The sequence below is a fragment of the Patella vulgata genome, chromosome 4 (assembly GCF_932274485.2).
Source record: "Patella vulgata chromosome 4, xgPatVulg1.2, whole genome shotgun sequence".
Taxonomy (NCBI): domain Eukaryota; kingdom Metazoa; phylum Mollusca; class Gastropoda; family Patellidae; genus Patella; species Patella vulgata.
Window position 1 is genome coordinate 75,639,184 of NC_065882.2, and position 27,192 is coordinate 75,666,375.

At 38.5% G+C, this 27,192-nt stretch overlaps 1 protein-coding gene across 2 annotated transcripts in view; it reads left to right on the forward strand.

Annotated features, from left to right (window-relative positions):
• The first annotated feature begins 266 nt into the window (after window positions 1-266).
• LOC126819296 (potassium voltage-gated channel protein Shaw) overlaps window positions 267-27,192 on the forward strand; it is a 46,741-nt gene continuing 19,815 nt past the window's right edge. Inside the window, exons 1-3 of one of the 2 annotated variants that reach the window (XM_050547277.2) lie at window positions 267-1,069; window positions 22,430-22,657; window positions 24,806-25,939. In XM_050547277.2, coding sequence (XP_050403234.2) covers window positions 800-1,069; window positions 22,430-22,657; window positions 24,806-25,939 — 1,632 coding nt within the window. In that variant the 5' untranslated portion in view covers window positions 267-799. Of the gene's footprint in view, window positions 1,070-22,371; window positions 22,658-24,805; window positions 25,940-27,192 lie in introns of those variants that run through there. The other variant, XM_050547278.2, reaches the window with a different exon arrangement.

Genomic DNA, 27,192 nt, shown 5'->3' on the forward strand with positions numbered 1-27,192 from the left:
CTTTCGTGCTCCTAGCACGCTGTGATCGCTTTCCATAAATATGGCTGATCAGGCAGTGGTAAGGTGAGCTCAACATCTCTTTCTATTCTATGGAACATTGTGGTAGGTAGTCATCGCATCATTTAGTGGATTCCAATTTAATCCGCTCTCCTTGTTTTATCAGATTTCCTTATGAGTAAAAACGAAACCATTTTGTTAAAAAAAAAACCTGTCTGTTTATTTGTCATTTTAATATGTCAACATACGTGTATAATTTTCAGATTTCAGACCTGATTGAAATGGATCAATTCGTCGAGTTATAATTACAGAATTACTGTATATCAACAAACAGTGTGGATCTTTTATTTAATGAAATGTATTGCTGGTGAAGGTATTGTGGTTGAACTACGAATTCTCGAGCAATTAGCAATTAACTGTGCTTGCGCAAAACTTTTTACCAATTGGCATCAACGAAGAGTGTGCCATAAAAGCCAATTGATTTTAGTGAGTTAAAAAGGCTAGCTGTACTAATGAGAAAACAATCAACACGATTGGTGATTGCTTCTCGTTTGATATGCCTGCCCAGTAATTAACCGCGGGGTTGAATTCGGCCCATTTGTTAAACTGTTTATCGAACGCGGAGTCGTCGTGGAGAATCAACACGTGTTGTGCTTTAATTTTAAATCATCGACATCTCTTTCATAAACCCACGTCGTGCCTACAAAACTAATGTGATAATTATTATAGTGATACTATGGCGGAAAAGGAGGATATATTATTCGTTTTGACGTAAATTTAAACCTAGAAAAAAAGAAGAAAAATGGACACACCAGACAAATTAGGAGATCGGCGGCTCAGATTAAATGTTGGAGGCGTTCGTTTTGAGACGTTGAAGAGTACATTGGAACTGAAACCCGGTACCAGATTAGCTCTTCTAGCACATCTCCAGGAATCCGACGAAACTTGGGATGGGGATACAGACGAGTACTTCTTTGACCGCCACCCAGGAGCTTTTACAGCCATCTTACAGTATTATCGAACCGATGAACTACATACAGATCATAATATCTGTGGAAATATAATAAAAGGGGTAAGTTTTACTTATCGATGGTCGTGGTATGATCTCTTGAAATTGGTCCGAGTTCACTGACCTCGAATCACCCAGGTTTTGCTTCAAGGTGCTAGCACCATACGATATTTAATCGCCGCTCGGATCCTCTTTTTCTTCTCTTCAGGCTCAGTTGGCCTGTGACCGCACGCAACCGTTCGTGACCGCACGCAACCGTTCATGACCGCAAACAACCGTTAATGACAACAAGCAACCGTTCACGACCGCAAGCAACCGTTCATGGCCATGCAGAACTTGATAAAGCTCGATGGAAAACACGTATTTTTCAATAGGCGGAGTCGAACTTGTTTTTATATAAACATCCATTCTTTGCTTGTTAAAGACAAGAACACCTTCGTCGAAACGTCGCCAATATAAATCCCCCAAGTAACTTGTATTCCAAATAATCGAGTTGTTTGTTATTCTCATTCCGTTACTAAATGCTGCTCGAACAATTTAAACATTCATTTGATAAATGTTTCAGATGATTTTGATACATATTTGAGATTTGTGAAATCATAGTCACCTAGAAATCCGACCTGATAATATCTTAAAAAGACACGTAAATTCATACACAATATTATGACTGTCAAGAAAGCTAATTAAAAAAAATAATTTAAATACAGATGTGACGTCACCCTTTGATGTTGGCGTACCATTATTTCTAATAATCGTTAGGGCAACTTGCCAATCGTACATTATTTATACTAGTGAAATATTGGACTCGCGTGACGTATTTCGCTGTAAAAGCACGTGCGGAGTGTCTGTATTTTAAGTCGTTTAATGGTCTGGAGCTTAAGACATTGCGTAATATATTGTAAAATCACTCGCGCCTACGACCCTATTGTTGTTACACTATATTACTTAATGTCTCGCTCTCGACCTTTAAACAATAAATAATTAGTCGTCTAGTCGGAGAACGCTAGATCGGAGGCGGTCCTGCTCATATGACGTCATGTGTGGATTGTTGGTTAGGGTTAAGGCAAGGGTTAGGCTTTAGTTAGGGTTAGCCCTAGCCTTGTTTACATCTTGAGGCTCTGACGAAATCTACAGGTCTCAACCCTTGCCTTAACCCTAACCCACAATCCACGTAATATGACGTCATATGTGCTAAAAAATGTGCAGGACCGTCATCGATCTAGCGTTCTCCCGTCTAGTCATCGAAAATCACATATTCATTGTCTAGACGTAATACATGTATATTAAAACAAACTGAATCACATAAGATTAGTTTCTAAATTCAATCATGAGATACTGATTTCATGAATTTATTTTCTAAATTCAATCATTGAGATATTGATTTCATGAAAACCGTTATAGCCATGTTTTTAAATCAATGCTATATATTATAGACCTGTTGAATGAACGGAGATTAATTATTTGATAAGAACACTAGAATAAATTAAAGTTAACGAGTCTCTTGTTTTAGATTAAATGTGTTAATTAGAAGTTTAATACCGAAAAACGTATGTCATTATTTATAAACATCTGTTACTTAGGTTTAAAAAACAAAACACAAAAATACCCAACTTGTGAAAAACATAAAATGTATTAACATGACAATAGGTTGATGCAACACAAACCATAACATGACAGAAGGGCGTGACAACATGAATACCGCCATAATTAGGGAATTGTTATTCGTATGAATATTCATTATGTTTGTTTTTTTTGGGTTGTTTTTTTTTAAACTGATTCAACATTAAAATGGCAGGTTATATCGGTGCTCGTATACAAATAACCTTCGAAAAATCCCGGTGAATGTCACTTAATGTTATATTCGCCTAAATCCGTATAATTTGTGGAATACCGAACCTCTACCCCCCCCCCCCTCTCCGGACACACACACGTTATTTTGCATATTAGAGCCTGTATAACTCACTGGTAAACATCAAGTTCAAACATGGCATCTAATTTTGGGGACCAGGAATCGCACCGATCGGCGTAACAATTCCAAGATGGTGGCGATGACGTAATACCGAAGAGAGACAGGGGGTGTTTAACGTCCACTCGACACAACCTATGTCATTTCGGGACTAACATTTGGTTCAGTTGTATTTCAATAATTGGACCGAGAAGAAGCTTCGGGATATTTCAAGGCCTCTCTCGGTTGTACGTGACAAGGAGTAGGGTCGCCTGTCCAACCTCGTAGGTTTTCTCCGGGTCCTCCGTTTTCCCCCAACTGCTAAGGACCCCGACGCACAAGCGAATTTCTGAAATAAAATTTAACCATATGTTAATCCCGAAATGACCTAGTTTGTGACGAGTGGACGTTAAACCTCTTTGTCTCTCTCTCCAGCAGTAAGCATCGTCACGTGTTCGTCCCCGTGTGGGCCTCATTTTCTCGTTTCATCCGAAGCAATAAACCAACATAGATCTCTAACTTCCTTGCGTGTACGCTTTGCCCATCCATGATAACAAATGAGAAAATTAATCAAATATGCCCACACATACCATTATACAGAACATAAAAAACATTGAAACACTAAAAGAAATATTATTTTTCAATTACTTCTAGCTTAGTGTATTTGTCAGTGTCTTGAATACATGCTAAATCTTTTACAATTTCCTTTCAACGATCAATAAAAGCAACACCGGTCTATTTATACGTCATGACAATGTTTGAGGACAAACTGTAGATTTTATTGCCCACGGCTATTATGTAAAATTCCATCATTCGATGTAAAGTTTTGACAAGTTTGTGTCGTTTCCAAGGAAATATGCGGGATGTATTTTTATGTTATTTATTTGAAGGAGTAGTTGATTGCTATATTCGGACTATTATTAGCAGGTAGCTCATAAGGTCTAATTTGTTTTCATGCTATATCCGGCACTTCAATGCGATTTGTATATCCGTTTATTTTCTGTGGAAGTGTATTATCCTCAGGGGCGGATTGGACCATCGGGCCGGTCGGACAAAAGATGAAAAAAATAATTTTGTCCAATTAGTCTCAAAAAAAAACTTTTCTGCTGAACATTATATTGGGGGTGGGGGGGTATTGGACCGGCCATGGAGCGATGATGATCATGTTGTATGTGGCCGGTGGCTTTAACTGGCCGCCACGCCATCACTGGAGTCTGGAATGGGCTGGTAGAATAGACTTTCTGTGCTGGGTGTGGGCCGGAATTCCTAATTTCATCCGAAAATTTCATAGGATTCACCCGACACTGTCACCCGCAAATTTACTAATTATTAAGTCACCTGCACCCTGTTTGTGGGGATACGCCAGAAACGTCTGCCGATGGTTCGTAACTCCCAAAATATTCAATTTTAAGGCCTCAGCAAAATTTGATGAAAGCTGGTCTGCTGGCTGAATATGAGTGTGAGACGATTTCCTGAGGCTGGTGTTTAAAAACATTTTTATTAACTCGTTATTTTCAGAGATGAAATTACAGAATTTGGAAATGGCCTCCCATGTCCAAAAATTCAAAAATGAATTGTGTCCCGTACGTACGCCTATGCATGTCCGCTCCCACTCCGTCAAGGCCACCTGTTATTCAATATTCCTAACTGGTTAATCAAATGGTAAAATTTTTCTCAACTAGTCCCATTTTTTAACCAGTTAAATTCTCTTGACTCTTGACGATACAATGATAATATGTTAATTAATAATATGACGATATGATAATTTCACAGGTTGATGGTTGGTAAATTGCTTGCAGGTCGGGATTTTGGCCTAAATTAATCGATTTATAAGATATATTATTTGACAGAGATTATAATCAGATATGCCACCAAATCGCATATTTGGGGTTCATTTTTAAAAATTTTCCCGTGGAGGGGCCGCTCCGACACGGGAGCCCGGGCCGGTTTCCGGCCCCAATTCGCCCCTGATTATCCTCATCCCCATACGCCAACAAACCCTCCACAAGGAAATTAAATGTCCTGTATATTGACCCAGAGTTTCCTTCAAGGTCAATTAAATAAAAATAGTTTCATTTTAATAATAAAAAAAGTTCCTTTTTATATAAAGAAAGTGGTTCCCTTGAAATAAAAGAAAGTGGTTCCCTTGAAATAAAAGAAAGTAGTTCCTTTTTAATTGATCAATCAAATTCATGGAAAGCGATATCGCCTCAGATTATGTAATTTATCACACAAGCGATATCTACTGTAGAATGTATTATTGGGTGATAAATCTGTGATAACATGGTCTGTAATAGGGTACCGGTAGGATAATGCGAACTCAAACCCAGATCGAGAGTGGGGGATGGTCGAGAGAGGACGACAACACCGGGCATGCAGTTCAGGGGGCGTCATATCAAGCAGTAAAATTAAATTAAGTTGTTTGAAATTTGAAATTATCGCTGTTAACCTAGCTGTTCTTTCAGATTTAAAATGTCTTCCATTCTCACATAAAATTCTAGTCTTGAATCTAATCATCTTCAATAGAAGGTTTGCTCTCGCTTTAACTACGTACATCTTATGAAGGTGTTGTAATACTTGCAGTCGTTGCTTCAGGAACATGGAATCTAATGGGCATACCATCACCGAACCTTCGGTCTATTTTAAGGACATTTTCTCGGAGCACGCCCCCCCCCCCCCCGGCCACGTTAATTCTATTGTTGAAAAATGCAGGGTCTCTAGCGTTAACATCTGCGGAAACTGGACGAAGTCACTGCCAAAACAATGATGGGCCTCTCTTCAATGATACCTGAAGCGCCTTTTTACCCAAACTGAAACTTTCTGAGAGCACGCTTTCTTTTTTCTCAGAGCACTGTTTACGCTCATCAGAGCACGGTTTTCGCTCACCAAAGTACAGTTCTCGCTCATCAGAGCATGGATGTGCTCCAAGGCACGTTAAAATATGCCCTGCCAAACCTCTGTACGCCACTACTCAGATCTAATGAACTAAGATGATGAATATTCTCAAGGGGATGGAGCTAGTGTCTAGAACAGAAACCAGATGTTAAGATTACACCCACTCTGGCTGGATACAATAAGGTCAGAATTAGTTTTCATTTTTGGCGGAAGGGTTCTTAAATCGACTCTTATTAACATTATTGTTCTTCTTTGCTATCTATAAGAGACAGAGAGAGAGAGGGGGGGGTAGCGTCAACTCGACATAAGCCAGGTCATTACATGACTAACATATGGTTCAATTTTATTTCAATAATTCGTTTGCGCGGGGAATCGACACCACACCATAACAAACCTTATGATATAACGCGCACACGCTAACCATTCGGCCATCCCACCCCCGCCCCGTGCCACCTGTAAGAATCTACTTTCTGAACGCATTTTTGAAAAAGGAATATTTATTTATTTTATATTTTAAATCATGACCTATAGATTATTAACAGTGTTGTCCTAGAAACTCAATCAACATACTTCTAAGCCATTAAGTCCAAAGACAACTGTAATCAAATATTTATTTCATGTTTAGTACGTCACTTAATGCGTTGACATAAATGGGCTACTTAACTTTTGGTCACTTTTAAAGCAATACTTCCAAAATAATTAAAACTAATCAATGTGAATTTGTTAAGTAATTTCTGATTGTATTGTGTTTACAATGTCAGAGGGTTTGTTTTTGTGGGCTCTGCCAAGCATCACTGGATACGGGAAGTCGTGTTTTCGTTTAAATACAAAGCACCAGGAGAATCTGTACAAAGGAATATCTTAAATACAATCTTATTAAAACACAGATCCTATTTCGTTTCGTTTTTATATTTTAATCATTTTGTCCTAAATAGGAAGCCTGGTCGTTGCAGATTCTCATTATATATCCTTTTATCTTACTTACTATGTAGCGACTTTAAATATGCATTATGCAAGAGGTAAATCTGCCTATTGCAGGTCCTCCTTTAGGTCTGAAATGTTATATAAACTATTAATTAGACATTTATCAACATGAAAAGACCATAATCAACTCTCAATGCTATCTTATGTGTCCGATTTTCTTTAGACTTTAATCCAATCTGCTGCTCAACGTCCGTTGATGATTTAAGGCAAAATTGGATAATCGAGACTTTGCTAATTAACGTGACAGCGGTAACAATGACAATCGAGGCTACAGTGATTTTTAAAATAGAGAGAGAGAGAAAAATGGTGTTTAACGTCCACTCGACACAAACTAGGTCATTTCGGGACTAACATATGGTTTAATTTTATTTCAATAATTCGCTTGCGCGTAGGGGTCTTTAGCAGTGGGAGGAGAAAACATTTTTAAAATAAGGTTTTCTCGGCTTAGACTGAATCAATTTGACTGAAATTTTCAGCATATTCCATTTAAATCATCTAGTTTTTATATTATAGTGAGAACTGCCAGCTCTTTATCTAATCTCCCATAATGTATCTTTAATTAATCTTAACCACGTGTTCTTTTAATAACACATAGTATTTGGAACATATCTTTATGGACTAACAATTAGTATTGTTTATTATAGTGTGACTTGTAAAATCGTGTTGAAACGTCGCAGTGTAATAAACCAGAGCACTTATTATTCTATAAATGTGTTATTTGAATCTTAACCATGCTCAATTAGACGTACAAATCGTATCGTCTTTAATTAACAAATTAACACACCGACTGTGACGTTATAAGAGTAACTGTCGTCTTCGCTGTAAACAAATAAAATGGCGCACGAGTTATTACACCATAGTCATAGATCCAATGACTTTCCCGGTGTATTCATCCAGTAGTCACGTGTTTACAGACTACGGTAACTTTTACAGCACGGGCATGTGGTTTTGTTGATAAACAGTTACTGACAGTTATCCCAGTGACGTCTCATTCGGCGTCTTAATTAAAGGCGGAATGAGTTGCGCTCCGGCTTGAGAAGCAGCAGAGATTGATGAAATTTCAATTCTACACATCTTTGTAAATACTGAACGATATTGAACCATTTTTGGACTGATATTCCCATTAGAGATTTGTCGTTCCCAATATTCAGCACACCTCGCCAGATTCCGGTACCCTTGCATCTAACCTCGGCTGTACGACGAATTCCGCCATTGAAACTACTTTAAAAGTTCTCGGATTAAAAATGACGGCATCCACGAACACGCCTGTGAAGAGTGCTTTATCTGAAGCTGTTTATACGATTTTCTTTAAACAAAGGACAATGAAAACTCTACACACTCTTCCAACGACGTCATTTTGAAAACTTCTTTATAAAAGCGGAAAGTTTTCCTAATAAGTAAACCGGTAGCCGCATCACAATTGTATAAGTGTAGCTACATATTACTTACCGCCATACAGAGAGAGAGAGAAAGAGAGAGAGAGAGAGAGAGACGTCTACTCGACACAGACTAGGTCATTTCGCTACTAACATATGGTTATTTCAATAATTCGCATAGGGATCTTTAGCAGTGGGAGGAAACCGGTGGACCCGGAGAAAACCCACGAGGTTGGACAGGCGACCATTTGTCACGTACAACCGGGGATTCGAAACCACGCCAGCTGACTCAATGACAGGCCTTATGATACAGCTAACCATTCGTCCATCCAACCCCCGTTACCGCCATACAGCCGAGGTTAGATATGGGGTACCGGAGTCCGCTGAGGTTTGCCGAATGGTAGCGATTTTTTTGGCATCGGGACTTCTACAGGATTTCTAAAATACTAGTTAAAGTTCGTTATCGTGTCAAATGAAATTGAATTCTATTCACTGTGATATGATATAACTCGGGGACCCCCTTTAAATTATGCTATTAATTCTAAAAGACTTCCATTATTGATGAAGATTACCTTCATTCAAAACATTCAAGTGGCATAGATTTCAGGATTTAATATTTTATAACGAATCATAAAAATAGAACTTTGATTTGTGTGCCTCCTACATTCAGCCATTGATGAAAGTCATAGGCTTAAATAATTCCATTATTAGAGACTTTTGGCAAGCGTAAATTTCTGGTCCGTATCGTGTATCCGTATGGATTTTGCGTGTGACGTCATCAATGTGTGTGTATTTCTCATACGTGATACGGCACACGGATACGGCAGCACGTATCGAACAGCTTTCATACGGAAAAGGGCCGTATAACATTGCCGTGTCCTTTTACCGTCTTTTTTGCTTCTTTTAGACGCTGAAATGTTGTTCGAGTGGACGTTAAACCCCATTTCTCTCTCTCTCTCTCTCTCTCTCTCTGAAATGTTGTATCATGGCGTTTTTATGAATCTTTGTGTATTCTAGAACACGAACGTGTATATTTGATGTGATTTTAACCATGATGGTTGATCTACGTGCTAAATTTAGGGAGGCGGAACCTTGCAAATCTGTAAATGATTTTATTCTGTGGTAAAGGGGTATAAACTTTTTGAAATGATACCTTAGTGAAACCAAAAATTGCAATCGAGTCGAAGTCGAAGATTTTTTAATAAGATTTGACATTAAATTTTTTTAATAGCTCAGCGACTAGTACTGATGGTGATCTTGGTAGATATCTGTCATCATGCTGTAATAGAACTAAGCTCAGCTGATCGAGGTACACGTACGCGACGCGAAAATCTGCCAAAACTCTAAAACTACATTGACGCAACGTATCACGTGATGATACGGATACGCGATACGGATGTGAAAAATTCCACTTGCCAAAAGTCTCTATTAACAACCTATTTTCATTTGAAAAGTAGGTTACCTTATAGTCCTAACCCTATCTTTGAGTCCAGTTGAGTCGCGTGTTTTCGATCCAAGCTTTTACGTAACACGTGAGTTTGTTGCTCTGGGTCCATATAACATATTAAGCACCATATGTTAGCCACGAAGTGACCTGGCTTGTGTTGCTTGGACCTTAAACCCAATCTCTTTCGCTTCACGAACTTTAGATACAAGGTCGAATTCAATTTCAAATGCCATACGAGACGAACGTACGACGTTTCGTCCTCCGACATTTCGGCCACTGAAAATGTTTAACCTCGGTCCTAAACCTAACCTGTTTATCCCCCTGTAGTTTTAACCTCAACCCTAAACCTAACCTATTTATCCCCTCTAGTTTTAACCTCAACCCTAAACCTAACCCATTTTTCTCTGTGTAGTTTTAACCTCAACCCCAAACCTAACCTATTTATCCCCCCGTAGTTTTAACCTCAACCCTAAACCTAACCTATTTATCCCGTGTAGTTTTTAACCTCAACCCAATCTATTTATCCCGTGTAGTTTTAACCTCAGCCCCCTAACCCATTTATCCCCCGAACCCTCAACCTAACCTATTTATCCCGTGTAGTTTTTACCTGAACCCTAAACCTAAACAGCAAGGTCACTAGTAATTGTATAGTAATTAGCAATTAAAATTTCTTATATGAATGGCAAGACGCTGACTCGGTTCGCTTAATGCGTTAGTTGAGAAAGTTCCTCGGGATTTTCTGCGTGGTTTTCCCTTGTCAGTAGTGTCGGGTGGAGGATCTAGCACGGAGAATGTCTAATCGTTCGGATAGGATGGAAAACAAGTTTGTGCGCACACATTGACGTGCACGTAAGAGAATCCTTGACAGTTGGATTTCGAAATAAGAATAGGCCATAGCGCCGCTGTCCCTTCATTTCATTTCATTTCCTCCACATCTGCATTTTTCTGTACTTTGGAATTTGGACCATTTTGATAGCCATTCAGATCGAAACCTGGCACATCAACGCCAAAGCAATACAATCGCAATTTCTAATGTGACTCTAATATTAACTACTTAAATTGATTGTCTGAGTAACCCCGCGGACCCCTTTGATTTCGCGGACACCCAGATGTTTTCACCGACCCCAAATTTAGGAAACGCCCATCTAGAACAATGTCGCTTTCATTTATTTGAGTAGTCCTGGTTAATAAGTTCATTTATTTGAGTAGTCCTGGTTAATAAGTTCATTTATTTGAGTAGTCCTGGTTAATAAGTTCATTTATTTGAGTAGTCCTGGTTAATAAGTCCTATGCTTACTTGAGGCGTTTTTGTGAACCGATTAGATTAGACCGATTAGCTATTATACGCATTTGTGAACCAAGTTGATTATGCTAATCGTTACATTTGTGAGACGATTTAACTCAACTGATTAGGCAAATCAACCTAATCGTCCCAGGAGGTGTTTAGGCGATTAGATTTGACGTTTTCAAAATGGCGGAATGTTCGACATCGTAAGTAATTTTTAATGCTTATTGTTGTTTTTCTCCATAAAAAATGTTTTTTAAAACGTATTTGATGTGTTTAATGTTAAATTTATAGTCCAAAAGATTGTTAGATCACCTCTGGCTCTAAGCAATTTTAAGCCCTCTGGGTGCCAGAAGTGTCACTGTACTCTGTAGGTAACTTGGACTACACTTGAAACACACGCCCCCCTCGTCATGTTAGCAGAGACAATTTTTTTTCTGATCGGTGTCCGTGATGGCAGCCATCTTACTAAATCGTAATTATCAAATTTCACATTTGTGGACCATAGCTAATCAAATCGAAATCATACCAAATCGTACTAGCAAATCAAAACCTAATCTGATCGACTCACAAAAACGCCTTTGGTGTAGGTAGCTATCTACCGACGTATCGGTCAATGACGTTTTCCGCTGCATAGGTTTAATTTGGTACTAACTGGTGCCAATACGAAATGAAATGAAATAGCATTTAACTCCATATTTTTTGCTCTGACTGGGCTAATGAAGACGGGCATACGCCATACGGTGTTCTATGAGGGAAGTTTTTGCCGGGACAGCGGTACCGCGGTCTGTAATCTGATTTCAAATTCCAACTGTCATTGGTTATTTTATGTGCGTCCCAATGTGTACATGGGACCTCTGTTTTTGGTCCCGTCCGAACGACTAGACGCTGTTCCTTGTCAGGCCCCCTATCCTGCACCACTGACGAGAGGAAATCACGCCGGGAAATCCCAAGGAACTTTCTCGGCCTACGCCGGAAGCGAACCCGAGACCTGTTGTTTTGCGAGTCGGCGTCTTAGTCACAGAGCCAATGCGACTCCCGGTGCCAATATGAAATGAAATGAAATGGGGGTTTAACGTCCTACTGTTCTGCTCCTATACTGGGCTAATGAAGACGGGCATACGCCATACAGTGTGCTATGAGGGAAATTTTGCCCGGGCAGCGGCGCTACGGCTTACTCTTATATCGAATTCCAACTGCCATGGGATCTTTTACGTGCACGCCAATGTGTACACGGGACCTCGGTTTTTCGTCCCATCCGAACGACTACGGTGCCAATATGAGCTAGCTGGTTAAATATAAGGTCCAAATTAGTCTTGTCCTGGTCGTACACTTGTACGTAACCCTATTCAGTAAAGTCCCTTCCTTGATTTATGTATGCACGGCTGTTTGTTGGCGAAAACCGGTAGCGCACTAATAAGAAGACGAATCGATTTATTGTAAAGTCGATTATATATCGATGTTGTTTCTATTGCCCTCAATGGCAATCAATCGTTCTAAAGACATTTAAGACGAAGGTTGACATTTTGAATACAATGCCCCTTTCTTTATCAGGTTTCAGATTATTAATTAACATCATGGCCTGAGAGTTGTCTGTTGTTGTCCTGGAATTCCTTAATAACAATGACCAAATTTGTGTTTGTTGATACAATATTGTCTGAACCCACCCAGACTATTTTACATAGTGTAGAGTTACCGTGTGTAGATAATTTAAAATAACAATAATCACAGCAATTAAACTAAACACTAGTTTAAAGTAGCTAAGTCTCTAACCCAATGTCATCCAAAGTCTTACACATTGAGGGGGTGGGGTGGGTGGCCGAATGGTTAGCACGTGCGTGCTGTATCATACGGCCTATCATTGAGTCAACTGGCGTGATTTCGAATCCCCGGTTGTACGTGACAAGGAGTAGGATCGCCTGTCCAACCTCGTGGGTTTTCTCCGGGTCCTCCGGTTTCCTCCCACTGCTAAAGACCCCTACGCGCAAGCGAATTATTGAAATAAAATTAAACCATATGTTAGTCCCGAAATGACCTAGTTTGTGCCGAGTGGACGTTAAGCCCCATCTCTCTCTCTCTCTCTCTCTCTCTCTCTCTTACACATTGAAAACACGATTTATTTGTCAATTCAAATCAACATTGATGTTGTAATCTTACCGGGAAAAGGTAGGCTTCTGGTATCCAATATTTAAGACAAAATAAAAAATTATTGTGCGTTTCAGCGTCACTTGTAGTCTCTATCATCCAGAAAAATATTCTACGAATATTAGTCTGGACAGGTTGTCAACATTTCAGAAAAATTGGCTAGATAATCCGGTCTTTCACATTATCATAAACAATGTCTAAGGGAGGTAACTCCTCTTAAAACAAGATGTTTACGCCCATGAAATTAATTTAAGAATGTCATTTCAAAAAATCCATTTGATTGCATGCGAGTTCAATATCTAACACTCTTAATTCTTTATTGTAAAATTTCTCTCTTCATGGGCCATATCTATGCTTTTAAAATTAATCCTAATTCGTCGTCACGATTCATGTTTGTTTATATTAATGCAAGAATTATGGGATTTATTGTGGGAAGGGGCGCAACTCTTACTTGTCTTGGCTAAAGAGGCTGGATAATCAACCACATTAAAAACCAAACTCCCGGTTACGCATGGGCAATGGACTTCCCAGACCCTCCGTATGTTGAAGACTAGGAGGTTCTGGGTGACCGAGACTACGTCACTTGTAACAAGTGACCAGAGAGAACGAGGCTAGACATATTCAACAACTCATGTCAAACGTTGATACCCTTCTTATCTGGAATACCCAGACGCTGGAAATTGGCATTTGGTTGAGACTCATGCCGTATTTCGCTGGACCTAACTCATTTGAGACTGAGTCAAAACAGAAACAATTGAATGTAAATCAGTTTATATACAATCAGATTACATTATTATATGCGTTGCAAACCATTTCGGTCACTTTCTAGGTGCCAAATATTAGCGATTAAGCTCCTTTAAGGTGTGTAATATAAAATATTGAATCGATAAACCTCTTTCAATAACGTTTCATACAAAATCCGAATACTACAGTCAGATTCGATTACTTTTTGTTTACTTGCTAACAACTACAGTCAACTCAAAATTCTCTTCGTTCCCGTTCCCTCAAGGGAGGGGTGGGGGGCTCAGTGAGTGAGTTCCGGGTTCGATCGGGTTGATGGTCGAGAGAATTCACCCGAATTTCCCAGCGTGGTTTCCCCTTGTCATTTACCTTGCATGGATATTGTCTAGTCATTCGGATGGGACCAAAAACTAAGGGCGAAAATAATGCGATTTGAAGTAATTTAGTTTTGTCTCGATTCCAGTGACCTGCCTAACCTCGTGGGTTTTCTCTGTGTTAACCAATTTCCTCCTGGAATGAACGAGAACCCTGTGCGAGTAAATGCAAATAAGGAACACACTCTCTCTTTCTCTCTTCGCCAACTCAACTGCAGTAAAAAATAAATAAATAATTAAATGATTGAATTTGTTTTATAAACTACTGCGTGTTTTTTTCCCTAACAACTACCACAATGAGGCATTAACCATTTATTATTTTAGCAGAAGAGCAGAGGTTGCGGTATCCGGTCTTATATAACTCGGAAATAGTTCGATAAAATATTAAATTTCTCATCTCATGTTTTCCCAAGTGTAGACTGTGTAGCGGTAAAATGAAATCATTGGATCTTATTGATTTATATAGATTTCGTAATTTGTTATAATCATCAGCATTTCGCTTATCTTGAATCCTTTCAAACTAAAATCTCTAACGAGTTTAATTCCGGGGGGTTGGATGGCCGAATGGTGAGCGTGTGAGCGCTGTATCATAAGGTCTGTCATTGTACGTGACAAGGAGTTTAATTGAAATAAAATGAACCGTATGTTAGTACCGAAATTTGCATTTTTCACAGATAGAGAGAGAGTGTGTGTGTGAGAGAGAGAGAGGGAGGGAGAGAGAGAGAGAGAGATGTGGTTTAACTTCCACTCGACACAAACTAGGTCATTTCGGGACTAACATATGGTTCAATGCAGTGGGAGGAAACCGGTAGACCCGGAAGAAAACCCACGTGGTTGGGCAGGCGACCATACTCCTTGTCACGTACAATCGGGGAATCGAAACCGCGCAACTTGACTCAATGACAGACCTTATGGCGCAACACACACGCGTTAATCATTCGGCCATCTTGTACCCAAAACATAAACGACAATCAGAGACTTTAGGTGACTAGATGTCTCACCGCCACGGTTTCAGTTTCACAAACAGAAAATCGTAGGTTCAAATACCAGAAACATCCCTTTCAAACCCGGTGTTGCGGTTTAACTCCAAACCCGATTTGTGTTACCTGTGATGTTTTGTATGGTTATTTGTGTTGTGTTGTGTGGTTGTGATGTTTTCTGTTGATGTTTTGCGTGGTTATTTGTGTTGTGTTGTGTGGTTGTGATGGTTTGGGTTTTGTTGTATGGTTGCTCTGTATTTTGTGTGGTTATTTGTGTTGTGTTGTGTTGTGTGGTTGTGATGTTTTGTGTTGATGTTTTGTGTGGTTATTTGTGTCGTGTTGTGTTGTGTGGTTGTGATGTTTTGTGTTGTGTTGTATGGTTACTCTGTATTTTTGTTCTGTAGTCTGTTGTGTGGTTATCCTGCGATTGTGTTTGTGGTGTGTTGTGTTCTCGAATTTGTGTCGTGTGGTAGTTCATGCCATGGTGTGTTGTGGAGTTACCCTGCATTTGAAATTATAAATAAAATGTTGGTGCAATAACCGATAATTGATTTGATACTATTGTTTCGAAAGGTCGTATGGGGTCCTTTTGTTACACAAAGTTAAATATAAATATTTGAGATTTTGTAACAATAATTAAAGAAATGTTAAATCAGCACGCAGGCCACCGAGAAAGAAAATGAATATCAATATTTAAAAATGATATAATCTATAATTTTATCACCAGTTTATTGTCAATATTAACATAGCCATTTTAACCTCCCGCGTCAATTAAACATACATTATGCAAGTGCTAAATCTGACTATTGCAAGTCTTTATTAAGGATTCAGATGTTATAGAAAATATTAATTAGACCTTTATTTACATGACAAGCTCAAAATCAACTCTGCAGACTATCGGATGGCTTGGATACAGCTTGTATTTAAAATTAAATCAAGAAATGGCCGACCAAGCTAACGTTTACCATTAGTCACTGGCGTCACTACCGGAAACTTGTGATAAACGGCCTACTAAGCGAGGGTACCATAGCCATTGAGAATGTTACTTGATAATCGAGAATATGTGGGTGAAGTTATCGTCTGTCAATCAAACGATCGGCAATTCTCGTAGACGGTGCGTACACAGTTGATACCTATTTCTAGTCCAAACAGTTGATCTCTTTAAATTTTAATGTTTGGCTAGATTTTTATCGTTAATTATAATTCTAGTTTTCTCGCTTTTGTGTGACATTCTGAGTCTCCTGGGTCGTCAGGTTAAAATAGCCCTCATAGCACACTTCATGGCGCTTGCCCGCCTTAATTAGCCTATTTTCTGCATAAAAGTAGGACGTTAAACCCCTTGGAATTATTTATCTTATTTATTGTAATAACTGATGACATGATATTTAATATTTTGATGATACAAATAGCCATAACCCTAAGATACGACAAGGTTACCTAATATCCTGATTCCAGATTCATTCAGAAATCAGGATCGGAACGGATCATATCTGATTGTAGGTAAATCAATACGAGGGATTAATTGATTGGAAGGAGAATCGTAGTTATAATTGAAAACTCTTGTAATTGTAACGGATCGATGTTTTTAATGGTTGTTTTAGGAGTTCTTATCTCTTCTATTTCTTTAATACAAAGCTTAGAGTGATTTGTAATAGCAGGATAGGAAAAAAAAAACAGATCCAGAATCGAAGATATGTTCTTAAACAACACATCAAAACAGTTTATTAAAATTACGCAAACATTTGAATAAGTATATATTGAAAACACTTGTTCGTATTTCGCTATTTAGAAAATTGTTTCGTAAATTTCGATTTTTTAAACTGTTATTTGTTATGTCCTACTGGGTTTTGAGGACATTTATTATCTTAGATATCATCACGGGGGGTGAATTATCGGACGATAGATATTTCAGTCAATGTCTTATCGATTAGTCTTACAATATGCTTTTGTCAAATGGATCCTTTTTTATATTTTATGACTTCTGAATATCTAATAGATAAAACCGATCGACTTGATCATGCGATAGTTTGGTGAAAGAATAATAATTCGATTTGCTTCGTCACAAAATAAATACAGATTCTCGCATCTGATTATTAAAAATAAAGATGTAAAAGTGAACATAAAATTTGATTGCTAAAGCGAAATATTGAATTAAATTTTGCAGTTCATGCTCTTTTTTAATAATTAATGAAGTAAAAAGAAGCCCAAAACGAAACAAATTGGGTTTTATATGAATAGGCTGATAATCTGTCTACCTTAATACGTTTACATTCGGGGGGGGGGGGGGGGTGGCCGAATGGTTAGCACGTGCGCGCTGTATCATAAGGCCTGTCATTGAGTCAACTGGCGTGGTTTCGAATCCCCGGTTGTACGTGACAAGGAGTAGGGTCGCCTGTCCAACCTCGTGGGTTTTCTCCGGGTCCTCCGGTTTCCTCCCACTGCTAAAGACCCCTACGCGCAATCGAATTATTGAAATAAAATTAAACCATATGTTAGTCCCGAAATGACCTAGTTTGTGTTGAGTAGACGTTAAACCCCATTTCTCCCTTCTCTCTCTCTCTCTCCCTCTCTCTCTCTCACACGTTTACATTCAAAGATAATAAAACAATGTTCAAGAAGTCAACGCAAATGTTCCAACTTAGTCTCACTGTTAGCCAACAAAACAAATCAAAATATAAGGTTCAAAGAATTTGACAATTTCATACTTCATCAAATAAGGGGTGCAATTTTAAATCAGACAGAAAATAATAAACAAACTTTTCCCATTTCCGCTCGAGGTTGGTTTGACCGTGTCGTCGTTCCGATGGGAGAAAAACCAGTCCCTAATGGCGTACACGGAAAACAAACCTTGGCGGTTGGATGAAATCAATGAATATAGTGTCAGAACAAAATGTTCGCACAAAGCGCACTTCATATCGTATAGAAATGAAATGGGGTTTAACGTCCTACTGTTCTGCTCCGATTGGGCATATAAAAACGCGGGCTTACGCCATACAGTGTGTTGTGAGGGAAATGATGCCTGGACAGTAGAGCTACGGCCTACTCGAGGACGAATCTAAACTGCCAAAGTATCTTTAACGTGCACGCCAATATGTACGGGACCTCGGTTTTTCGTCTCCATTAAACTGGTTGGTACAGAAAGGCAAGATGTTAAACCCGAGTTCATCAATATTCGGATTTTACAAAAATTCAAAAATTGCGGCCAAACGTCATGGATCAACGAATGACTGACGAACATTTGCTTGTCACCCGTTTTGGAGAAGGCCATGTTCATGAAGCAACGACTGCGAGTTTTACAACACCTTGATAAGATGTACGTAGTTAATGCGAGATCAAGCCTTCTATTGAAGAAGGGGGGGCGGGGGCAGAATCTGCCGAATCATAATATATTTGCGGTGACAATTTGCGAATATATAATTTATCTGATTCAAAGTTTTAGTAACTACCACCTATTACGCAACTAAACGCGGTGACACAAAACATTATCTGATAATGTCAAAACTACTTGTAAACTATGTCAGAGAGAAAGCGAATCCGGTAAAGAAATATAAGTTGCCATAGCTATGACAGTTTATCAATATTTTATAAGATTGTTGCTGCACATGTGATTGTTTTGATCAATGTATGACCATGTTGTTGGGATTGTTATTACATTTAATCAATAAATAACTCTTTTTTTTATCCTGCCTCTTATTAAAGAGGCGGTGTAATTCTTTTAGATAATATTATAACATCATTGAATGAACTGAGGAGGAAAGGGGAGAGGGTCAGAGGAGAGAGGGGAGGGGAGAATGAACTGAGGTTAAACTATTCTGCACCCAATGGAGCGAGAGAGAGGGGGGGGGGGTGTTAATGTCTACCCGAAAAGGACTAGGTGTTCCGGGACTAACACTTCTATAAATAATGGAATAGCCGCCCTATCGCCCAACCATCTAGAATGTTCTATAGATCTATGGCCTTTTGCTAAGGGTATACGTCGACTGACAGCAGATTAATGCCATCGTTAAACAGATAACGGAGCCTAACACCTCCGTTAAATATAACGTCATGTTAACGACATGTTAAAGTTAACGAGGCTTTCAGCAACAGACTTTCTCTCCTTTAAGATACATTATGGGAGATTAGATAAAGAGCTGGTAGTTCTTACTATAATAGTTAAAAACTAGATGATGTAAAGGGAATTTGCTGAAAATTTCAGTCAAATTAATTCACTCTGAACTGAGAATTTAGCGATTGAATTTTCGGCTTAGCCTCGATCATCATTACTAAAGTCGGTACGATAAAAGAAAAACGTTGTCTCTATTATCCATTTCATGATTTGATCATGAATGAAAGTTGAGCAGCAAATCGGATCCTAATCCAGTAAATATCGCAGGCTAGCGATGCCATCGAAAGTTGATTATAGTCTGGATAAGTTTTTTAATGTCTAATTAATAATTAAGAAAGACCTGCAATGGCATATTTAGCTCTTGCATAATGTAGGTTTAATGAGTCGTTAAAAGATAACGGTGCTTTGAACAACCGGCCACTGGTAGACAGTCACTGAATTTAATTAATGTTTTAATGCAAATAAATCGTCCCCCCCCCCCCCCCCGCCCTCCACAACGCAATTTTAAAAAAACAGAAATTATCTGATTGAAATTATACGTCTGCTATAGAGATTTCCACCATTTTCTTTTCAATAAAACCCAGTCGTTCAGGGGAAGAAATCAGATAAAGTAATTATATAGGACTAGTTTGTTTTTATTTTTATTGTGTTGTAACGGGGCACGTAAATATTATCTCTTATTACATCGGTCTCCAGGGTAACTTAATTGATTTTAAATTAAACAAACACCACATAAAACAAAAATTAAAAAGGGATTGCTATTGAATTTATCGATGTTTGGATACAATTGCGATATTTACTAGTGGGTTTTTAAAACATGTTCTGACATTAATTAAAAATTCTGTCTAATCGTTTTGTCGATCAGGCGTGAGCCCACAGAAATAAAAACCTGTCATATTTGATAGTTGAAACTAAGAATGGCACTTTTCTGACATATTGATTTTGGCATACGTCAGACAGCATAACGGAAGACAGCTCGCGAAAATACCAGCAGAAAAATATCACGAAAATACAACATGTTTTGATCCAAGACAAACGTATTTTCAGGCGCGGATCCAAGGAGGGGGGGGGGACACTCGGCGCACGCCCCTCCCCCCATTTTTTCGCGATGGCGAACAATTGTTTTGCCCGATATATTTCTCGCGGGAAAATACTTAAAAATGGTAGTGATCCCCGTCGTAATTTACTCCGAAACGAGCCGGTTGGTGACTTGGTTGATTGCCCGTTAGTCCGCCCACCGAGAGCCGCCGGTCTTCGCACTCACAAGTGGGGGCAGCACGCCCCCCCCCCTCTTCTGAAAATCCTGGATCCGACCCTGTTTTTGACACATTTATTTTCTGTAAAATGAAAAAAAAAGTGTCTTCACTGTTTTGTGTGTCGTAATAAAAGGGCATCTGAACTGGAGACAAAGGAAAGTTGGTATTTTTAATACCATATTTATGGTTTATTCCATCGATTTAAAGTCTTCTCGCATCACAGATTGTGGCTGTTTGTTGAAAGACGCAAGAATCAATCAGGTATTTTTACAGCCTTGGGATTCAAGGTTGATGATATTAATGTTGGCTCGTTACCCTGGTGAAAAATAAAAAGCCGTAGGCCTACTTTTTTCTCTCATTTTGTCACGTGCCCAATTCCCGCGTCAAGTTTTGAACCAGAAGGTTCCATACACTTGATAATCTTCTTGTACTTAGGGTTGCCTGTCCAATTCGTGGGTCTTCTCCGGGTCCCCCGGTTTCCTCCCAATGCTAAAGACCCCTACGCGCAAGTAAATTATGGAAATAAAATTGAATCATATGTTAGTTCCAAAATGACCTAGTTTGTGTCGAGTGGACGTTATACCCCATTTCTCTCTTTCGAACATCGTCGGAGATTTATTTCCGAAATAAGTAGCACAATATATATAGCATTGCTGGATCAAATACAAGGTTGAATGCAGCATGTATAAATCAATGGTGTGTCGAACATCATAGATGACAAGACTCACTCACTAATGATTGATCGTCCTCAACATGTTTCTGCCATTTTTGTTTTATCGGAAAAAACAATCGAACCACCTTCACCAATCCTCCATTAAATCAAACACAAACAAAGGAACCAAAAATCTGAAGATGTGCATAGAATTATTTTCACAAAGTGAAGAAACTTGATTTCTACATGGTCGTGATTGTGTGTCTGCGACATAGTAATTAACCATCAAAATCTATTCCAACCTCGAAAGAAATCACAGAAAATGAAATGAAATGGGGTTTAACGTCCTACTGTTATGCTCCGACTGGGCTAATGAAGTCGGGCATACGCCATACAGTGTGTTGTGAGGGAAATTTTGCCCGGACAGCGGCGTTACGGCCTACTCGTCTATCGCATTCTCTCAAGGTCCCTTTTACGTGCAAGCCAAAGTGTACACGAGGCCTCGGTTTTTCGTTCCATCCGAACGACTAGACAACTGACAAGGGGAAACCACGCTGGGAAATACCGATGAACTTTCCCGACCAACACAGGGAGCGAACTAGCGACCTCCAGGCTAGCGAGCCACCGTCTTACTCACTTAACCACCATGACTCCTAAAGTGGAATTTAACGTTTACTTTTCTGCACTAATGAAGTTGAGCAGTGTGCAATGAGGGAAATTGTTCCCTGACAGCGGCGCTATACGATTAACACTTAGTTTTTGTACTATCCGATAGACTAGACGCTTTAAGGCCAACACCATTATCTTGATTAGTGAGTAAGCCACCATGGGTCTCCATCCGCAGTGTGAAACATAACAAATTTGTTCAACCATAAATTGTAAAACCAACACAAACTGTAATGTGGCCCCAATTTCTGTCCATACAAGTAGTGGCGCGGGTTGTGTACAATGCATCGTATGCTTAACCTCTCTCGTCAAATACATCTTCTTTGAATAAATGGTGCGCATGGAACCCCTCAAATGCCATGAAGAATAAAAAAAATGGTGCGGGGGGACAATTTAGGGAAATTGGTCAAATGAACCAAAAACTGGCCCTGGTGTATCGTCATATGCTTAACCTCTCTCGTCATATAAAGAATATCCTTGTCTGTAAATAAATAGTGCGTATGGAACCCCTCAAATGTCATTAATAATTTTGAATTTGGTTAAATTTTCAATATTTTCTTATCTTGTAGGAGTTAGATTTCTGGGGTTTGAGTGAATCGGATATTGAACCATGTTGTTGGGGTAATTACAGTCGATTTAAAGACAATAAAGAAACATTGGCGGCTTTAGATGATAATTTCATGTCTAGTACAATTGAATCAAGCGATGCCTGGAATGAAAAACCCTCAAATCTCAACAAGTTTAAACGTAAAATGTGGATATTTCTGGAAGATCCAACATCGAGCAGAGGAGCAAAGGTAAGTCATTGGCCCCTTATTTTTATACGTTCCATCATTTCCATGATTTGTTTGTTGGCTGTGCAACTTTGCACGTGCAGGCTGTAAGAAGGGGAGGGGGAGGGGGTCAGGGGCTTAATCAGAATGTGTACCTTTATATTCAAATGTACTGACAATTTGGGTTAGGACTTAAACTTATATATTGACGAATCAGTTGTAAGATTTAAAATTGAGTCAGAAAAAATTAAATACAGAACGGGTTTTGTCAATAGCGCTAGGACAAGGAAAAATATGTTATAGATATGCATAAACATCATATTCAACATTTAAATGATTTCATAAAAAATTGAAAAAATTATTGATAACTAAAATTTGGACAAAAAACGGTCCTACTAAGAACCTACAAGGGCGTCTTTTCTCAAGGATATCAAGCAAATCGTCTTTATCCTCTTCGAAACGTCGCTTAGAATTAAACTCAGTAATTATGTATCTATAAAATTGTTCCCTGTGTTAAAGGCCCAATACCACTCTTGTTGTAACTGAATAATATGTCCCAATCTTTATTCTGGTCAACAAATTGTACTATTTTACAATATTCCAATTAATTGACGATACAAATTTCATCTTAACACACTTTATTTAAAAAATTTGAAAAATCCAACATAATGGTTTGAAACGTCTAACGTAAACCTTTTCAAATGAAACTTCGATTTAAAAATATTTTCGAACCCTCTGGACAAGTAAAATAGGATTTAATGGATAATTTACACAACAGGTAGGACAATAACACTCTTGCTGGCTTGACAGCTCCAGAAAATAAAAAATAGCCCTATTCTAAGTACTAGATGTGTTAGTGTCTTACATGTTGTGTAAATTATCCATTAAATCCTATTTTACTTGTCCAGAGGTTTCAAAAATATTTTTAAATCCAAGTCACATTTGAAAAGCTTTACGTCAGGCTTTTCAAATCGTTTAGTTGAATTTTTCCAATTTTTTAAATTAGGTGTGTTAAGATGAAATTTGTATCATCAATTAATTGGAATATTGTAAAATAGTACAATTTGTTGACCAGAATAAAGATTGGGACATATTCACTTACAACAAGAGTGGTATTGAGCCTTTAAGATAAGATATTTTACATATCATATCCAAATTTTAAACGATTTCATAAACAGTTTACAAAATTATACATAATATTAATTTTGACTAAACACTTTATTCAGAGTAAGCTTCAGTGCATTTTCTCCTTGTCGTTACTACGTCGCTTTGGTCAAAATTTCAATTATCCATAATTTTCTCAGTTTGTAATAAAATCATTTAAACATACAGTATGCAAGATTACATATTTGGAAGGGTATCGCTGCCAATATTAAATGCTCTGCTAAAATGTATTTTCCATTGATTATATGTAAAAAGTACAGTGTGCAATGTTCTAAAACCGGTAATGATGAAGTCAAAAGACCTCTAAGGCCAAAGTTAAATGTAAAACGTCAAATGACAAATGTTTGATTGGAAAAGGCTGTTTTTTGGCGTGTCTACATTTTACATTTCCCTCATTACATTTTACATTTGCGTTCTGTCGCATTTCATTTAAAGGGAATATGCTGAAAATTCCAGTCCAATTGCTTCACTATAAGCCGAAAAAACCTTATTTTAAAATCACTGTAGCCTCGATTGTCATTATTACCGCTGTCACGTTAATTAACAAAGTCTCGATTATCCAATCTTGAGGTTAATCATCAACGGGCGTTAAACAGCCGATCGGATTCAAATTCAATGAATATCAGACACATAAGATGACATTGAGGGTTGATTATGGTCTTTTCATGTATATAAATGTCTTATTGATAATTTAGATAACATTTCAGGCCTAGAGAAAGACCTGGAATAGGCAGATTTACCTCTTGCATAATATATGTTTAACTTTTAGTATATGTAAAATATGACGTGTAGAATATGTATAACTCTAATGTATCTGTTCTTGTTGGTCACGTTTTGTCAGTTCCTGTCAGTGCTTAGCAGGGCCGTGTAAATGCGCCTTAAAGCGTCAAGTAAAACCCTAAGGCTTTTTCAAGGTGATATCTCAATAAAGGCGAAAGCCTCTTCAGCTAAAAACTGTATTCAATTCATTGTTCGATAATCTTTCATTATATTAAATCTGTTTTTCAGGCCTACGCCTTGCTGTCCATGTTTTTTGTTCTCTTATCAATTGGTGTTTTTTGTTTAGAAACGCATGCGCTGTTCCGTGTTCCTCTGGATGGTGTAACGGTGCCGAACGGAACAGTATTGGCACCGTCATACACCTATAAAGGTGAGCACACGTGTTGCTGTAGAATGAAAGTAAGTAATGAACTGACGTTGTCGCAAACGGAGCCGCACGACGCAATGACGTACTTGGATTACCTGTGTGCGGCTTTCTTTACTTTTGAATATATCACACGATTTTTCTTCGCTCCGCAAAAAGTACAGTTTTTAAAGAAACCGTTGAACATTATCGACATATTGTGTTTATTGCCTCATTTTGTTTCCATCATTTTAAAAACCATCAACCCGGCTGATTCAGCGAGTCAGATTTTAAAATCTGTTTTAGCTCTGAGAATTATTCGAGTTCTAAGAATCTTCAAACTAATGAAACACTACACTGCTTTCAAAATCTTAGTATACACAATAAAAGTCAGCACCAAGGAACTTCTTCTTATGGTAATATTCCTCTTCACGGGTGTGCTAATTTTCGCTAGTATAATATTTTACGTTGAAAACAGCAACTTTAACAGCATCCCTATCGGATTCTGGTGGGCGCTGGTAACCATGACAACCGTGGGATACGGAGACAAGGTCCCGGAAAGCGAAGGGGGGTACCTAATTGGTTCTCTGTGTGTGTTATGCGGTGTATTAACTGTGGCATTTACTGTACCCATCGTAGTGAATAATTTCACAATGTATTACGCGCATGCTCAATCTAGAACAAAGATCCCCTCGGATAAAAAGAGACACGTTTCTATACGAAACGCGACAAAGCACCAGAAGGCGACAGAGTTTGTGAAGAGAGTCGCCACTAATTTTAATAATCTGGATGAGTTGAAGACACCACGGTTTTCTCAGAATGAATCCGGGTTTAACGATAACCAGCAGAAAGGTGAAGAACCGTATAGAAGTATCTTTCAGTCGCCCGATGATAATAGCAGTTTAACCAGTTCTAGGATCCAGTCAATCTCGGCTAATTTAGAGAACGCTGATCTGCCACCAGGGACTCCGTCTAATCTACCAGGAACTCCTGTTCATCTGGATTTCGATGAGAAATCGGTAAGTATTATATGTGGTGGGTCGATTATCAATAAGCTGATATTGAGGACCATGTCTTCATTAGCTCGGTTGATGCAAAACATTAGGGCTTTAGGGCTATATACCCCATTTTCGTTTCATTTATAGTAGGGTCCGACTTGAAAACTAAAAATTGGTATTTTTTAAAGAATTACTTTTATCTGATCCACCGTATGCAGTATAATATGATACTTTCCAATATGCGGCTAGAACTATTTCTTAAGGCCACCTTCAGATTTCGTCAAGGTCGCTGAGATGTAAATAAGATTAGGGCACGTGATTGTTGACGAGATTGTTGGTTAGGATTTGGGTATGGGTTAGGGCTATGTCTGATTGTTTGTCGCTTTTGACCAATCAGCATCACCAGGCATACTTCCCGTTTTATTAAGGGCCCTCTCGTGTGACGCCTTGTTTAATAGTCTATGTATGGCAGTAAAAATAACCGACTAACATGGAGAGGGTGTCTGTGATCAGTTAATTTGCTTACCAGATGCACTTCCGGTCATACAATCATACCAGACGTACTTCCGGTCATATAATCATACCAGACGTTATCAAAATAACCATATTGTATCAGAAACTAAATATACTATTTATATATTAAACATGTTATTGTCATTAACAATCTCGTGTTATATATGACGAAGCCAGTGAATCGAGGAGATACATTGATATACTCGTCGGAATACTAACAACTTCAGTGGTGCACGCTTCCATCTTTAAAAGTCTATTGGAACTTATAAATCAGCACTTGATTGTCAATCGTGAAAAATAGATTTTAACTTACAGTACTAGTATTTGGATAGTCAATGCTTGTGACAATGATGCCAATGATTACACTGAATGGTAATGTATAATCTATAAAAAAGAAAATAGAGGGGGGGGGGGAGGTAGGGTGACGTCACTTTCTATACTATAAGCAGATGTGACCAACATTATTGCAAAACAGGGTGAATTCATTTTCCGTGAATCCGGAATACCCCAACACAATCACAATCTGATTAAAATACAGATCTATATTTCGTTTCGTTTTTTTATACTTTCGATGGCCTACACTACATGAAGTTATAGCGTTAGGTCATTGGTCAAAAGACCGACTTATTACCCTATGATGTCAGACATTTTATTAACCAATCAGCATTGATGTCACTAGTGGATTACCCACAGTTCCATGCAAAACACGCCTAAAGCTCGCCGTAACAGACCGTTTCATTGGCTTATCCCCGACACCATTC